General features: G+C 40.4%; 4 protein-coding genes, 1 long non-coding RNA gene and 1 other non-coding gene across 6 annotated transcripts; 3 read left to right on the top strand and 3 right to left on the bottom strand.

Moving 5' to 3' along the window:
* Positions 1 to 561: 561 nt before the first annotated feature.
* On the top strand, positions 562 to 2,721 carry LOC111220210 (aquaporin-8-like). Its single transcript, XM_022743220.1, has 5 exons — positions 562 to 978; positions 1,194 to 1,320; positions 1,436 to 1,650; positions 2,403 to 2,537; positions 2,645 to 2,721. Exons 1-5 carry the CDS (start codon positions 719 to 721, stop codon positions 2,688 to 2,690), a joined length of 783 nt encoding a protein of 260 aa, XP_022598941.1. The 5' UTR covers positions 562 to 718; the 3' UTR covers positions 2,691 to 2,721.
* Positions 2,722 to 3,067: 346 nt separating this feature from the next.
* LOC111219743 (hemoglobin subunit alpha-1) lies at positions 3,068 to 5,042 on the bottom strand. Its single transcript, XM_022742509.1, has 3 exons — positions 4,579 to 5,042; positions 3,678 to 3,885; positions 3,068 to 3,211 (listed from the first exon to the last, which is right to left on the bottom strand). The coding sequence occupies exons 1-3, from the start codon at positions 4,671 to 4,673 to the stop codon at positions 3,083 to 3,085; spliced, it is 432 nt and encodes a 143-aa protein (XP_022598230.1). The 5' UTR covers positions 4,674 to 5,042; the 3' UTR covers positions 3,068 to 3,082.
* On the top strand, positions 4,043 to 4,136 carry trnai-uau. The gene is made up of 2 exons: positions 4,043 to 4,080; positions 4,101 to 4,136. It is a non-coding gene; the product is annotated as a tRNA-Ile (tRNA).
* Positions 5,043 to 7,011: 1,969 nt separating the features above from the next.
* Positions 7,012 to 7,996, top strand: LOC111219709 (hemoglobin subunit beta-like). The gene is made up of 3 exons (XM_022742439.1): positions 7,012 to 7,130; positions 7,273 to 7,495; positions 7,781 to 7,996. The coding sequence occupies exons 1-3, from the start codon at positions 7,039 to 7,041 to the stop codon at positions 7,907 to 7,909; spliced, it is 444 nt and encodes a 147-aa protein (XP_022598160.1). The 5' UTR covers positions 7,012 to 7,038; the 3' UTR covers positions 7,910 to 7,996.
* A 1,880-nt stretch (positions 7,997 to 9,876) lies between these two features.
* Positions 9,877 to 12,445, bottom strand: LOC111220237. Its single transcript, XR_002665051.1, has 3 exons — positions 11,915 to 12,445; positions 10,989 to 11,224; positions 9,877 to 10,873 (listed from the first exon to the last, which is right to left on the bottom strand). It is a non-coding gene; the product is annotated as an uncharacterized LOC111220237 (long non-coding RNA).
* A 947-nt stretch (positions 12,446 to 13,392) lies between these two features.
* LOC111220031 (hemoglobin subunit alpha-D-like) lies at positions 13,393 to 16,428 on the bottom strand. The gene is made up of 3 exons (XM_022742967.1): positions 16,064 to 16,428; positions 15,130 to 15,334; positions 13,393 to 14,188 (listed from the first exon to the last, which is right to left on the bottom strand). Exons 1-3 carry the CDS (start codon positions 16,153 to 16,155, stop codon positions 14,060 to 14,062), a joined length of 426 nt encoding a protein of 141 aa, XP_022598688.1. The 5' UTR covers positions 16,156 to 16,428; the 3' UTR covers positions 13,393 to 14,059.
* Positions 16,429 to 17,292: the final 864 nt, after the last annotated feature.

Here is a 17,292-nt window from a genome sequence, read left to right as displayed (position 1 = left end):
TCTCTCTGAATAGTAGAAGTATAGAGTAGCATAGAAGGAAACATGCAAGTAAAGTACCAGGATCTGAAAATCATACTTGAGTCTAATACTGGAAAATGTACAAGGAAAATATACTTTCAAATGTGAAAACACTCAGTCTGATATAATGTTCATTTGTGCAGCATGAGCGTCACGCACTTAAATGTGTAGAGTGGAGAGCACTCGACGGCACTAACCTACAACAGTGTAAAGTCCTTGGTCAAGGTTTATCTTATCTATGTAGGTTACTACGGGTTGCTCCAGGTTTGCTCGTGCATCCAAATAAAATAAAATAATGGTGATGATGAATAAAAGACACGTCTTGAGCAGACAGACTGTGCTGAACCTTGAACGACTGATGCCTTTTGCACCCCATCATCCCTTTTACAAAAGGTCAATTTGAGGTCTCCTTCAAGGAGCTTGGCAGGTGTCAAAGAGAGGGATTGTATTGACATAATGAATCTTCACCTTTGATTTCTTTTATGACGTGTGATGCAATTCAAGTTCAGCGTGTCAGCTGCAGTGATGATTATAAATAACCACATCACCTTGGCCACTGCACTTGATACAGTCTCCTGCAGACAGGGTCCGGACTAAGTGCTGCAGGCACACAGGCAGGCTAGCACCAACATCTCTGAGCCATCTGTGAGCATTAACCCTGGAACAGAAGTAGAGTCCAACGAGAGGGGAGCAAAAAAAAATGGGAGTTGAGAAAATGGAAATGGAAGACACAGACTCTACTCTTATGGAGAAAGGCAAGAAACCACCTGTGTCCAGACCCCCCAACAAATATGAGACGCTGTTCCAGCCCTGCCTGGCCGAGATAGTGGGGACCATGTTCTTTGTGTTCATTGGCTGCGTGTCCGTCATCGAGAACGTGCCAGCAGCTGGACGGGTGCAGCCGGCTCTGGTGCACGGGCTGGCTGTGGCGGTGATGGTGGCGGTCATGGACAACATCAGGTAAGAGAGTAAAAAACAGAATCAAAATGCTGTTGCATTTACACTCGGAGTATCGCTGTGTTACCTTTGCCACATGATGATCAACCTGGGCCGTTCAGAGGACTCATGCATGGAGTGGAATGGGTCTCGTGCAGTTTGCTTGATCGCATCTTCTTAAAAACAGCTTCCAATTTTGCTTTCAACTTTTTCTTTGTCGCTTCTTTCCTTCCTTCCAGTGGCTCCCATTTCAACCCCCCCTTCACTATTGCCATCTACCTGTGCGGAGGCATGGAGCTGATGATGGTGGGGCCATATCTTGTCAGCCAGCTGATTGGAGGAGTCCTTGGAGCAGGAATGTCCAAGGTCATTGGAGAATGAACCACATACTAAGAGTGACACTTCTGGACTGATGTATATTTGGGCTCTTTTGTGCGCTAACATATGAAAGGTAATTAAAAGTGTTATCTGTGTCTTATAGTTAATGACCCCTGCACAACGCTATCACAATGCCACAGGAGCAGCGTTTGATATCCTCAAGTCAGAGAGCCAGCTGTCCGGGGCCATCTTTGGGGAGGTGGCTATGACCTGCATGGTCACCATGGTGGTGCTGCTGGTGGCAGTCAACAAGAAGACAAAAACCCCAATGGCTCCTTTCCTGGTGGGCTGCACCGTCATCATCTGCATCCTGGCAGGGTGAGATAAAAGGTTTATTGAGCCTGTTAAACATTTACACCCAATTTTTAAAAGTGACCAGCTCCCCCTCAAAAAGTCAGTTACTACTTCGAGATCATTTCAGCCCAGAGTCATGATATTATCAGCCAAATGATAAGAACTGACTGAACTGAGTAAAATGTTTCCAAAAAAAATTAAAAATTAATCAGATTAATGAGATGAGAATTTTGGCCTTTTACAAACTAAAAATTTGAGATTTCTTTAACATTCATCTTATCAGAGACAAACAGGAATTTAGGTTAATTTAATTTAATTTAATTTAATTTAATTCAGGGGTCAATCCTTCATAAATTCTATTATTTTTTTCTTACATTTTAAAAAAGATTGTTTCAACATAAATTAACTTTCATCATGATTTGAAAATCATTATTTTATAAATTGATTTATTATTATAATATTATTATTATTACATGTTATAGGTATCTTTTTTTAATCAATATCTCTGATCCTACCACCAGAAAAATGATCAAATGTGTACCCATGACAATCTGGCTCAGTTTGACTGTATATGAATATATTTTTTATATAACCACATTATTATTATTATTATTATTATTATTATTATTATTATTATTATTATTATTATTATTATTATTATTATGTTGTTTTTACTGCTACAGTTGAGTCACCAAAGACGTTTTTAGATTTTAACAGACAAAAACGTCAAATCATATTAATGATTAACAAGTCGCCTGCTTTTCTTGATGGTGTAGGGGTGATGTATCAGGGACGTGTCTGAACCCTGCCAGGGCTTTCGGTCCGGCTGTGATGGCAAACTACTGGACCTACCACTGGGTCTACTGGGCCGGACCCATAGGAGGAGGTCTGGTGGCTGCTGCTTTGCTCAGGTAAGAGAAGCCAGGTATCACTGGATGTTGCGATTGAATAAATGAATAAATAAAATGACGTGAGAGAAAACAGAGGATTTACAGCGTCTCACTTTCTTCTATTTCAGGCTCATACTCGGTGATAACAAGTTACGAGTCGTTATGAACTCATAACACCTTCTAGCCCGTTTATTGCCCAGGCGACAATAAACCTGTGAACAATGTCTGTCCGGTCATCAGTTTTGAATCATGTCATAATGTCATGTTCTCAATGTGTAGTTTTCTTTCTTTTTATGTCAAATTGTATGATCACTGTGTGGATTTTTCTGTATGAAATAAAAGATAGAACATGTTTGATCTCTTCATTTGTTCCTCTGCTCATAAAAACACACAAAAAAACTACCTGTAGACTTTATAGGCTGCTGATCCTTGTGCAGGTTTGAAGTGATAAAACATTTCAGGAGACATAAAAGACACCGTTGCATGAGTTTTTGGCGGCATGCTATTTATTCTTTCATTTTTCACCATTGGTTAAATGGTCGTGTGTGGAAGACCGCATTCTCCGCTCAGCGGTACCTCTCAGAGAGAGACATGGCCAAGTTGGACAGGAATTTGTCCAAGGCGACGTGGGCCTCAGGAGTGAATTCCTTAGGGAACATGATGGAGATCACCACGAGAAGGCAGTGGGACAGCAACTGTGGACAGAGGAAACAATTTCATAGAAAAACATTTGGTTTCCACTGCAAAAATCGATCTTAACAATTTAGATAATTTCAATAGAACAAGACAAAAGTGTGTCACTTCCACTTCCCTTCAAATTAATCTTAACTTTATTCTGAAACACGATCCAAGTAGAATCCCAACATGTCTCTGGAACATGTCATTCTGTTATCACATTTCTTTCGGTTGTATAACAGAAATTAAGACTTAAAACTGCGAGTGAAATTGAATGGCTTGTTAAATGTATTCCCCTCCCAAGCACTCATGCGTAATTTGTGCGTAAACCAAGCTGCCCCCGTGCGTAAAGGTGCGCACAAATGTTAATGAGAGAAGATTATAACTTTTGCAAAATTTGAAAGTAACTACTAGAATATGATTTTAGCACAAAACTGATATCATGATATCCTGATGTGCATATGATGTAAGGGACCCCTGGCTCACCTTGAAGTTGGCCGGATCCACTCTCATCTGGAAGGCGTGCTTCTCACTGAGATCCAGCAGGCCGTTGGTCAGGTCGTCGATCTTGGACACAGCCAGACTTACTCCACTCATCACCTTCTTTCCGTGGCCTTTCACGGTTGCAGAGCCGGGGCTCAGGTCGGGCCAGTGGGAGAAGTAGGTCTTGGTTTGCGGATAGACGCTGAGCATCCTGTGCAGATGGAGGGAAAGTGAAGTGGTGTGTTGGGTGTGTTGGAGAGCTGAGTCAGCTGAGCGTAAAACAAAGCAACAGCACTGAGCTCACTACATTTGCGACGGTATTGCGACTCCTATTCACTTTGTCTGTACTGCCATTTCGCAGCTTATGTGCTCCAGTGGCGCAATCGGTTAGCGCGCGGTACTTATAAGGCAGTATCCAGCGGAGTGATGCCGAGGTTGTGAGTTCGAGCCTCACCTGGAGCATAGGGTTTCCTTTGGTTATAATTACAAAATAGAAACACTACTGAAAATCCTTGTCTGCCCATCCTGTATCTGTGGTCTGAAAATATGTTTAATGTCTACGATGACTTACTCCTTAACGATCTCAAATTAATCTAATGATTTAGAGCGCATGAGCAATGCACAGGATTATCACTTTTTCTTTTTCTTTTTTGTTAATTTGGATTGACTTCACGTTGTTACTTGATAATCTAAGCGAAGCAGTCACCAAAGAAACATAATTCACCTAATAAGTGTTCCTAAGTGAGACAATATCACAGGTTGGAGCCGAGATTTTGTTGCACCGATTCTCCATTAACAAGAGCCGTGACATGAGGTCTGCAGAATCAAAGTAAAAAAATAAAAAAAAACATGGCATAAACTATCTCTGGTTTTAATTTGAAATACGAGTAAACAGGACACTCACCTGCTCACAGCATCAGCTCCAATTGCATCTGCTGACTTGGAGATTTTGCCCCACAGTGCCTTGACTGCAGCCTTGTCTTTCTCAGTCAAACTCATGTTGCTTCTCTCTCTTTCTCTACCTGATGGCGATGCCCGGTAAGTTTGGACTTCTACTTAAATTCAGTTGGCTCCGCAGTCCCACCCACGGGAACGGATGCCAAATCGCGTCCACTGACGCAGATGGGACCCCTTCATCCACGCCCAAAAGAACCTTCAGTGGCCGGATGCCAGCCTGAGAGGTGGTATCAGCTGGACACATCGTGGGCGTCAGTTGGCAAGAAATGTGATCATTTACATATCAGGTGCAAGAGTCTGCACATGTGATCGTATGGTCTGACATATAGAAGTTAGAGGTGAGGCAGGGTTCACTGGGAGGACATCTAAGGTCACAGGAGTCAGGAGCAGAGATGTCGGGTGCAGAAACTCAGAGACATAAAACAGAGCGGGAAAAATAGTAATGATAATCAAATTAGCAGCTCACACGTGCATAGAGGGATTTACAAGACTAATCACCCGATTTAAGTTTTCAGACACATTTTCCACCTGAAACAAGTTAAGCTCAGATGAAAATGCAAAAAAAAAAAACCGACAAAAAACAACAAAAAACTCATGATTTTACATTTCCACGAGCTAAAGGCCTGTGGGTGCTTGTTCACCAAATATCAGTCAGCAGAAACTCTTGCACCACAGAGGGAAAGTTCAATATTTTCGTACAGAGTGAGAACTCTCTGTTGACGAGCTTGTTTTTGAAGTGTCCCTCAAGTTATTCCAACACAGACCAAACACAAGATATTAGGTTTTAATTCTGTTATTTTTCTTTTTTTCTATGGTTCCAGACCAAATCGACACATTTGACCCACGAGGTGCATGTTGGGGGATTTGTTTAATCCCCACATAAAAAAAAAACTGCGTTTTATTTATTAAGATAGAAAAATGTTGTAGGTCATTTAAGGATACAGGTTTCAGAAAATCAGATGAGAGATTGGAAATGCTGCAAACAAAGGACTGCAAAACTATTCTGCTAATAAACATGTATTTTACGTTAACCACATCAGGCTGCAACGCATTAATTATTGCATTAGGAAATTAATTTGAAAAAAAGAAAGATACAACCTTATCATGTCGCAGCTGTGTAAATCATACAAGATTTATCAGTGATTTAATTTTTTTAATTCCACCATTTTTTCTTTTTTGGCTCTGGTCGTTAATGTGTTTCCTATCATGGGGGTGAAATATTGCTCCAAACCTTTATCACCGAACTCAAGTATTTTCTTAATCAAAACATTTGTGGATGTGGGCAGCGAGTGTGTGGGTGGAGGGGGCGCTGCTGCAGATAACGCCAGTGTGGCTTCAGAGATAACACAACACTCTGCCGCAGCCTGGCAAACACGCACGTTTGGCTGAATTTACTCATATTTAAAAATTCAGACTCACTGAAGTTGGTTTTCATGATTTAAGAGAAGAACACGTGCCTATATTTGATTTTTTTTTTTTTAGCCTCTTATGTTTGTGATATACAGCAATAAATGCAATGCAACAATTTAGTTTTTACAATCTTTGACAAATATTAGACTAATATGGATATTGATATTTATATTGAAATAAATCTGGATTCTTACACTTGTTATTCATTGTTTCTCAGGCTGTTTTCACTGAAATATTAACACATGTAAGTTGGTATTTTAACAAATAATGAATGCATTAATAATGTGGTTTCCCTATGAGTGAAAAGTTATGGCCTTAACTTCAATAAATGATGATTTAATGTGCAATAATACAGCTAAAAGAGCTCGGTGAAGTAGTTTCTGGTTCAGCTCTGGTTCTTGTAGTGCAGAACACAAGGCCTGTGCTGCCGGTTAAATGAGGTTAAAGGAGCAGAGCGAAGGCTGCAAAGACTTTGCCAAAAACTGAATTTAAACAGTTGAATGTTCAGTTTGTCCTGATTTGAAATTCTGTTTGGAAACGTATTAATTTCAAACAAGAAATTACAATTAAATAAATATATTTAATGTTCTAATTTGCAGTTTTTCCTTCACATGCACAAAGACCTGATCTGTTCCATAGTTTGACTCTGTATCTAACAGCTTTCAATCGCCCCTGTAAACCTGCATCTTGCAAAAGTAATCGCCCTCTCAAATTTGGCTTGTGCTCATATTGCTCGACATTGACTCCAAAAAATTTTTTGACGTGAATCTTTGGCATGTCTACAAATCTGTAAAGCGATCAAACCAATATCAAAACATCCAGAAACTTCTGGAGACTTCTGCGGTTTATCTGAGACGCTTCATCTCCAGCCTATCACAGCCGTCCTCTCCTTCAGGGCGGGGGGGAGCTCGGAGACATTTAAATAGACGCTCTTCGGACAGTTGCACTATTCAGCGTTTTTGTTTTTAAGCCTGAACACAAAAAAACAAGAGCAGCCATGGTTGAGTGGACTGAGCAGGAGCGCAGCATCATCAGCGGCATCTTTGCCAACCTGGACTATAACGACATCGGCCCCAAGGCTCTGTGCAGGTACGGAGAACATTGCTCTTCAAATGCAACTGCAATCATTTGCCTGTAGCTACATTTTGTGAAGAATGCATTGAGAATTATTTCATCCTCCTCCTGGCGCCAACTCCCTGCTAACTTCTCACCTGACCCCCCCTCGCTGCAGGTGTCTGATCGTTTACCCCTGGACTCAGAGGTATTTCGGCTCCTTCGGAAACCTCTACAACGCTGAGGCCATCAAGACCAACCCCAACATCGCAGCCCATGGAGTGACGGTGCTGCACGGTCTGGACCGGGCTGTGAAGAACATGGACAACATCAAGGCCACCTACGCCGAGCTGAGCGAGCTGCACTCCGAGAAGCTGCACGTCGACCCCGACAACTTCAGGGTAAAGTTTCACCATCCTGAAACTTTTTCTCTAATGAAAAATCTTACACTTCACTTTATCATCACAGAAAAAAAAAGCTTTACACCACAGAAAATATTAGAGAAAAATCAAAGGGAGCAGACTCATATTTAAATCTTGGCTTATGCACAAACATTTTAAAAAAGCTTTTCCATGATGCTTAATTCACTTATGACCACAAATCCACGTAAACGAATATAAAATGACATAAAATACACATGTAAAAGGCATCTATTGACCCCCTCCCCCCTCTCTCTCTTTGTACAGCTGCTGGCTGACTGTCTGAGCATCGTCATCGCCGCCAAAATGGGAGCCGGCTTCACCCCAGACACCCAGGCCGCCTGGCAGAAGTTCTTGGCCGTGGTGGTGTCCGCTCTGGGAAGGCAGTACCACTAAACCCCAGCAGCCTCCGCCCCTGGTCACCCGAGGGAGATCTCTAACGTCTGTTCACATGTGTTATGTGTCTCCTTCATGAAGAAATAAAAGCCCACTAAAGCAAAGCTGAGCCCACTTGTTTGCTCAATTTCTTCTTCGTAATTACGCACAGCCATAGGTTTGGTAATGGCTGGACCCTAAACCGCCACAATACTAATTCAACATTATCAAAATCAAAAATATATATATCAGATTAGTGATACTTTGTAATACTGACAGGATTTATAGTGTCTTTATTGGAGGTTTAAGGGGGTTTATAGTTGTCATTGCATTGCAATGTGAGGGGCCATTGGGGGCCTCAAACATTTTCCTGGTTTGCCTCTCCTGACTGTGAACCTCTGCTGATCAGCGTCAGTTTTTAATGTTAAATTATTCACATGTAAGCCACTGTGGTTCAGGTTTTGTATTTATGCATTGGACTGGAAGGCCTTGCAGGAGACAATGTCGCCTTTTCCTTCATGTTATATTAGCAAATCCACCTAATATTCACTGTACTGGCTCAGATGACAAGAAAAAATTAAACGGACTTAACTTTGATTTAAGGCAACATATTGGAGGATCGGTATGAGGTCAAAGGGCGCATCACAATGGTAAAGCCTAAGATACTACGGAGTTGACGATATCCGTCCATATGCATCACGTCCTCACCAATATCACATCTACTGTAGAAAGCACCATGTCATTCATCCCAATATTCAATATCACTGCGCAAAAATATGAGGACTTAGAAACAACTGAAGGTGTAACTAACATCAACAACGTCAGCTAAGGACTTTAAATCAACCATTAAATGTTAAGTAAACTTGTTTCGATGCTGCACAGTTTGAACTCTCGAGAACCAGAGTTCACAAGAGTTCACGAGTCATTCTCAACCTGTAATGACTTTTCTTTGTGCCTAGGTTTAACTATGATATTTAAACATTTCAAATGTGAAATGAGAATCTCTCTAAACTTGGGCAAGAGAAAACTTACATTTTTTATCTTATGTTTGTTTTTTAGGACAATGTGTATTTGTTTCTTCTATATTTACATTGCACTGTATGTTTTTTTATTGCGCAAATAAACCTCTCAAGGTGTTTTCACTTGTTAGATCACATTTCTTGGAACGAGCTATTTTTCAGAATATTTTTAACAAATTATGCTTTTATTAAAAAATGATAAGAATGATTAGAGACTGTGGGCGCAGACTCTTTGTATATGCAGACTGAAGGAATCCTCATACTTATTGTGTTTTTTAGGGTCAGCTGAGGACAAAGGGGATCACATGAACTCACCACACATTTCGACTATCTCAGATTGCAGTTCGAAGCCGATAAGAGCTCCGACCCTCCCGATGCCTCAGTGTGAAGAATGACGGTCAAAGCCACACGACACCTGACCCACGAGAGAAAAGCAAATAAGGTGAAGAAACTAGAGTCATTAACTTCAACAGGCAGAGAGAGGAGGACATATTATCTGCCATGTTGAATGTTGATGCATTTTATTTTAAACCATCTTTTGTTTGTGCTTTCCTTTCACCACCGAATGATTTGTGGCTGCATGAGAGGTTTGAGAAAGCTGACTTCATAAAAGAAAAATGTCTTAGTGGAAAGTAAAACTAAAACAAAAACAATTCAAAAACTAAAACCTAATTCAATTTTAATTAACTAGCCCATGGAAACTTTAATGGACATTAAAATCAAAATGTTCAATACTTGATTGCAAAATCAGCAATATTTTCTTGACCCCGCCCACTGACCCCGGCCGCCATAGATCCCGCGTGAGATTTGTTTTTCAAGTTTATCAATACACCCAGACAAGGTGGTGTAGCAATAAGTCACAGCGTGTAACTTCCTGTTGAAACCAGCAGGTGGCACCATTTGAACGTGTCATGAAGGTGGACTTGAGGACTAGTTGGCATTTCACTTTTTATTTTTGCAGTCGGCCAAGGCAAAATGAAACGTTTAAGCATATTTGAATCATGCTTCCACAAAATCACAATCACGTAGGCATAAGTCACATTACACGAGTGTGTTTTTGATTTTACTGGTCTCTGTGGTTTCTAATATTCTTGTGGTAAATGCAGTAATTCTGATGTTAATGGTCTGGAGTTCTTAATGGAACAACTAGGAAATAAGAAGATCCCAAGGTTGTCTTAAGTATGCTTCTTTCCCCAGAGCATCACATGTGTATTTTCAGCACCAGAGACAGCTCAGCATTTATAAAGTTGATTTCAGCACCAGAGACAGCTCCGGAATTTATTACACATTTATTTAAGCACGAGAGACAGCTCAGTATTTATTACAACTTAATTTCAGCTCCAGAGACATTTCAGTATGTAACATTGTTAATTTTCTTTAAACCAAGTTTGAAAACAAGACCTGCACTTAAAAATACATTTCTAAAGCTGAATACAGGCAATAGTGGAAGATTACATCTACTTCAAAGCAAGACAATGCAACTCTTGGTGAACAGCGGCCTCTGCAGCCAGAAGTGGCGACTACAGAACGCTGGTGCATTAAATTCTGTTGGGTTCCAAACATGAGCGGTTATGGATACTGGAAGCAGCATACAGCTCGAAGCTAACAACTCTTGCACAGAAAAACAAAGCCTATCAATGGCTCAGGGAACAAACACAAAATCATCCTCTCAGTACAAACTAGCAATGACGTTGTCCACTCATGTCAAGTCAGCATTCAGCTAATGTGATTGACCAAAAACATCTGAACCCACAGCCGTTGTGGGCTAAAATGCAGATGCTAGGAGCTAGTGTCTTTGCCTTGTTGCATATTGTTGCTTTAGGTGAACTTATGAATTGCATTGTTTGCAGTCTGAAGTGTAACATACGTGTCCCTGCAGCCTCTCATGTCTCAGCTCTCCTGATTACTGCAAATGCCTCCTCTCTGAGACATGGGAAACAAGCAACACAGCAATAAACAGCTGGAACTAAACCAAACACAAAGAGGAGAAAAAAGACAGATTAATGAATACAGAAAATACTTGCAAAGTAGATTATGGAAAATATGATTAGAAATAGCATCAGGACTTAAATTGGAGTTACCTTGTTTTGCTTGGCTGTCAGCAGCATGGCTAATGCCTCGTCACCTTCTCCTGCTGTCTGTCAAGCTGCACAGGCAGGTCTTCAAGTTCACAACTTTAGCTCAGAGGCTCCTCATATTCTTCTGTCTCTATCTTTACAGTCACAGTCTCTATTTCTGACTCCACTGATTCCTCTTCTGACACCGAGTCTATGGACAGCTCCTCTGAGACTCCAGAGGCTCCTGATATGACTCTGACCTTAAACAAACAATTATAGAAAAAAAGGGAGGAATACAGGAGGAAAATGAAAATCTTAAGTGCCAAAATAAAACAATTATTTATTCTGTTAACCCAAGTACCTGTCAGCATCTGTGGCTCTCTAAGTGTCATAATAGCTGCTTGAATCTCCACCAGGATAAGAGCACGGGTCATATCTAAACCCCTTGACCAGTGTGTAGTTTGCAGTCACAAAATTAAGAGGAAAAAGTGTAAATGTATAGCTGTGAATAAACAACACAAATATGTAAAAGCTGAGCAAGAAGAGACAATTACTCATGTTTCAGGATTCCCACATTCACTTGGAATGACATGATTTACATGTGGCTCAGTCTGGCAACCCACATCTTTATGAACTTTAGACTAAGAACTTTCAAATAAGTTAAAACACAAATATTGTGCCTAACTTGACTGATATTAATATATTGGATGTGTAGAAAAGATATTGATTGCCTTTACAGTAATTACTATAAATGTATGCTTGGAATAAAAATACAATCATGGTTTCCCTTATACTCTTATCTAATTTGTACTATACAAATGTTTGTATATGTCTATTTTATATTGTGGCCAGTAGATGTCGCACTGTTCAAATGAAGCATAAAGAAATTAAGCTTTTCTCGATCCACTTTGATGGACTGGTTCAGCTTCAGGCACATCCCCAGCACTCACCGGCCGACCCTCCGGAGAAGTTGTCTTCCGTCAGATGCGGCCGGACGGCAAAGCCCATCTGAGCCTGGGTGTAGTTGGTGAAGCTCTCCGGGGAGAAGTGGAGGATGCAGACTTTCAGCCCGGTGGTCCGAGCGTCCTCTGGCAGCCCGAGGATCTGCAGCCACCGGAGAGCCCGCACAGGGTCGGCGGGGAAAGACAGCAGCTTGGTTGTGCTCTTACAACCCGGGAAATTACATGAGGTCACCATCTCGGTAAACCGCGGGAGTCTTACTAGCTAACCAAGCTACAGTTCCCCAAACAAGCTAACAACACTACAACTGTTGCCATCACTGCAACTCCGAAAAGTTGACCTAAACACGAAAACAACGATATATTATATTATATATTCTGAACACGCATTATAAACTGTTAACATTATACACATAATTTGTGGCAAATGCACTTTTGTATAAGTTATAGACATTTATTCCATATTTGTAAATAAAGCGAGTTTGTTAGGTAAACTCCTCCTCTACAGCGACTTCCTCGTTTTCTTCTTCGTCGCATGAATTCGGGATAGGAAGACTCAATACCGCCATCCACAGGACTGATGTGAAGTGTCAGTATTCTGTATGTTTCCCACCTGTTCCATATCTTCTTTCATAACGTGTTTTTGTTGATAAAAGCTGTCATTTAAAGTTAAAGTATTTTACATTGTTTTTTTTTCAATTCTGCATCTGTGTCTAAAAGTTATAAAAGGAAAACGTAACCCTCCCTTCGTCCCTCCTTTCCTCCACATCTCCTGCACAGCGGCGAGCACGCGGTCACAGCCCGTCACGTCAGAGAGGCACGCAGCACCTCCCAGCGCCTAAACTTTTCCCGTTGTGGCGGTTTTGGTTTTCCTTGGCTTGTGTTGAGGTGAGTGGTGATGAACGAGGGGACTGAGCTGCCAGTGCCTCGAGTTCAAAGCGAATTAGCCAAAAGACAAAAACAAATATAGCTAACTTGTGTCTTGCAAACGTACACACATTAGCTACTTGGCTAATGTAATAAGTTAATTAGCTAAGGTTAGCTCTCTTTTTCTCACTCGTTCAGTCCTTTTAAAGACAAATAAATGTTCTCTAATATCATTATTTATCATGGTAGGCATACAGGCTAATGTACTGTACTTAAGGGGAGACACTACAGGTGAACATAGTAAAATTTGTATCTAATAACCATGTTTATCTGCAAATGAGGCGTTAACCAATTAAAATGCGCTAATTTGCATACATTTGCCAAGGCACTGCATGTGAATAGGATAAAAACAAATACCACCTTAATATGTATTGTAGAGGTTTTCTTTCCATTGGTGTGAAAGAAGAAGTTATGGACGCTAAATAGACTGAAGTCTCAAAATTGACCAGTACATGAAAAAACCTGCCTGTAGTGTCCTGCCTTAAAAAGTAACTGCATCATTTTAATTGTAGGCTCCTAATTTAATTGTTCATTCTGTTGGTTTGTTATATAATAGATCGTCATCAATGACAACAGATACATGGTAAAGACAGCCCTCCCTCAAATATGAAGGGAAGAAATTGCAGGTACACAGTGTAACAAAGTCATTTTGTGTGATGTGCAAAAATAAACGAGTTATTCTTGAAAATTCTTAGTTCACTATGTCCCTCTCCCTGGTGCAGTCAGGTATTCTAAATATATACTAGAAACTAGTAGACTAGAAAACATGCACAATGTGCCATAGGTTCCTTTGTTGTTGCCTGCTCTTGTGATAAAACTAGAAATAGTGAATACTGAAGAAGACCATTGTCTCTGTGTGAGTTGATAATTTTGTAGAAATATGTTGAGTATTAAACATTATGAGAGGTGCCCTTTTTTGAGCACCTGCTCCCCAAAATGTCTGTGCACGTCCCTGAGTGCCTGAGACATGGCTATAAACTATATGTAAAGATACTTTCCATATAAAGTCTATGGTCACATTATTTTTTATGCATTATTAAGTCCTTGAAGATATATTGTTATACAGCATAACAAACTCTAGTATATTAATTGCACATTTTTATTATTACAAAACCTTAAACAATAACAACAACTACACAAACATAAATATTTCATATCATATAGCATCATAAATGTCTCGTATACTTCCTAGAAACACGTGGCTGAGTCTCATCTGTATTTCTCGGCGAGCACAGCTGCGAAGGCCGACAGGTACTTGTCCATGGCTGCATGTGCAACTGGTGTGAAGTCTTCGCCCATGTGACAGGCCAGGGTGACGAGCATACAGTGTGAGAAAAGCTGCAGGAGAGGTGAGGCTTTGTTACTGACAAAGAATGGATGAAGAGTAAATAAATGTGTATTATAAAACACGAGGATCCTTGGTTTAACATGGCTGCTGCTGTCAGTTTTGTTAACCTGTAATATATAGATGTCAAAAGTAATTGATTAAGGTTTTAAAATTAACTCTTTTTGTGGGTATTTCACTGTAAAAGCATGTTAGTGGCACATACTCCTCATGCCCGTCATTAGATCTCTTTGATAAAGAAAATGTGAATCAATACATAGACTTGATTTTCACGGTGATGAGGAAACATGCCCAGTTAAAAGCTTACAATTACAAAAAAAAATGTTGTGGTCTGGAGCAGCCGCAGGGAGTGAATCAGAAAACACTATTCCTATCCATCTATAATAAAATTCAGAATAACAATGATCCCTGCAGCAAACAAACAGCAGGTGACCACTCACAGCATTTTGTATCAGACCTCTTCTTACTGTCCACCTGAAGCAGTGTCATTTTCAAGCCCCCATGTTTGGGCCTCCCCACCACCTCCCGCTCACATCAGACAGACAGACTGTCCACAATGCTCTAACAACAAGGTTGCAGATCAGGCAGAATCTAGTAGCATGATACAAGTATTTTATATAGGAATCATTCGATTGTTGTGCAAATACTTAATATATGAAACCTGAGTTTACTTTATAGAAAAGATATCTCACATAAACACTGGCTTTGAGGAGGAGTTTGATTGACAGGTGGTTTTTGAAGCTCTAAACAAGTAGTCCTTCTAACTTCAGTGTGATTTGGTCTAATATGGATTGATAATGACTTTACATAAGAGAAACTTCATTATCATACTTCAGTAAAAACATTGGACGCTAAGAGACACACGTTTCAGTAAATAACCATTTCTCAGTGGAGATTAATCTGTATATTTTCTGCTCTGTCTAAGGACCAGCACCTTGAAGTTAGTTGGGTCTATCCGGAGTTGGTATGCGTGCAGGGTCTGCAGAGGGGCCAGGGTGACGGTGAGCTGACTGATGTCTTTGGCTCCCTCGGCTATGGCCAGGACAATCTTCTTCCCGTGAGAGAGCAGGTGAGCAGAGCGGGCACTGATGTCTAGATGGGAGAAGTACGTCTTGGTTCCTGGGTAAGAGGCGAACATCCTATGAGGAGGAGACGGGAACAGTGAAATGAATCTGAATGGCCGTTAATGGACTTCTGCCCGTGTTTGTGACCGAAATGCTAAAAGCATCAAAAGCTGCTTCTCATTTCTGCAACAATCATCACTGTCAACATCAGCATTATCACAGCACGCTCATTTGAACATTTCACATCACTGTTTGTAGATCACTGGCAGCATTTAGAAACCACTGAGGTTTGATGAATTAGCAAATTCTGATTTGTGAATCAGCATTAGTGTAATTGTAATTTACTTGCATGTTCTCCATGGTCCCACTTCCCCAAATATGCTGTAACTAATTACTTTATCAATGGTTAGTAAATCATTTACCAATGCTTTATAGCCATCTTTTAAAGTTATGGATATTAATAACTTGTTAATAAATGGTTATAGTCAATCAATTCTCCAGGAAAACATGTTGATAAAGTCATAAATAAAGGGTCACTTTTTAATACAACATCAGCAAAAGTAAGCAATGTCAATAGTTGGGGCCTAGATCTTCATTGATGAGCATTTATCAACACACATCAGACTTTTTTAAGCAATACTTCTGTGGAAGAGAGGCAGGTTACTTCTATTTGATCTGTTCTAACCATATATCATTTTAATATCTTTAATAATGTTAGATACACACGACATCTCCTGAGAGTTTATTCCAAATACACGTTAGTTTGCATTTTAGAAATGTCTATACAACAGAGTGTGAACCTACCGAAGAAGCGCATCTGAGCCAATATCTTCAGCCACAGGAGTCAGTCTTTCCCATATTTCTGCAATTAGCTTTTTCTCCCTCTTTGAGAGCATTGCAGCCTATTGCACTGAACAACAATTAACTGTAGCTGAATATCCAGAGTGTGAGACGGCTTTACAGCTGAGGTCAGAGAGAGGTTCACAACAGGTGACGAAGCTGTTAATCAACCATTTTATCACCACATTAATGCAGTTAAGCCAAACGCAGACAAAAATGGTGAGTAAAAGCAGTAACAAGTAACAATTCCTCCTATGTGAAGAAAGGGAGGTGTAATAGTAAAAGTCTGAGGCAGCAGCCTTGTTGTTTTCCTCCTCCGCCTTATCGGACAGCAGCCAGGGCAGGGCGGGGGCTGCACACCACCGCACTATCTGCTGCTTAACGTGCGTCACACTGGCTATTTCTACCATATCATTCATGCGGCTGACACTGAAAGTGCAGCTGGTGTGGGGTTCTCCACGTTCAGTTTAGGTGACACCATTTTTTTTTTAAAGAGTATTTAATAGGTTTAGATACTGCTTGTTCCTCTCGGCCACTCAATAACAACATGGATTAATGTAAAAAATAAAAATACTATTAAATAAAGTGAATTTTCTCTACTTGTTCCTCTCATCTCAGACAATAAACTTGGTCTACTTTAATTACTGTTAAATAAACAGGGATTTGGTGAGAGAGAAAAACTCTCAGCCTAAATATTTCTCTGTATTTTCTGACAGTTTCCCTTTCCACACCTTGACTTCGTAACAGAATATTATTACGTTAAGTGTGAGTAGCAGTAGTAATTATACTCTATATGAGTCTGAGGTTTCAATGCAGATGATGTTTTGCAGTTTGGAGCAGGCTTTTGCAGATAAAGTCACTCAGCTGCTGCTATCTGCAGCTCCATAAGCTGCTGGTTACAGGACAGTTGGCGTGAGGTCAGAATGCATTAGATACCATTGTCATCAATATAGCATGGCATTATAGAGAAGTTTACCTTTGCTGTCCACGTCCAGCTTTTGTCTTTTAATGAGGCATTTGAACTATACAGGAGCGCACAGGAGGATATTGAGAACAACCCATAAAGTGGCTGTGAAGAAAAGGAGTGCTGCGTTTTTGAGTGATAATCTTATTTACATGAGAGGTAGTCTATAATATAATGCTGGTGCCAGGCCCGAAGGTTTGCAGTGTGATAATCTGATTGAACATATGTT

Source organism: Seriola dumerili, unplaced genomic scaffold, assembly GCF_002260705.1.
Source record: "Seriola dumerili isolate Sdu_G_001 unplaced genomic scaffold, Sdu_1.0 BDQW01000068.1, whole genome shotgun sequence".
Taxonomy (NCBI): Eukaryota; Metazoa; Chordata; class Actinopteri; order Carangiformes; family Carangidae; genus Seriola; species Seriola dumerili.
The sequence above is the reverse complement of the archived record's forward strand: the minus strand, read 5'-3'. Positions and strand labels throughout refer to the sequence as shown.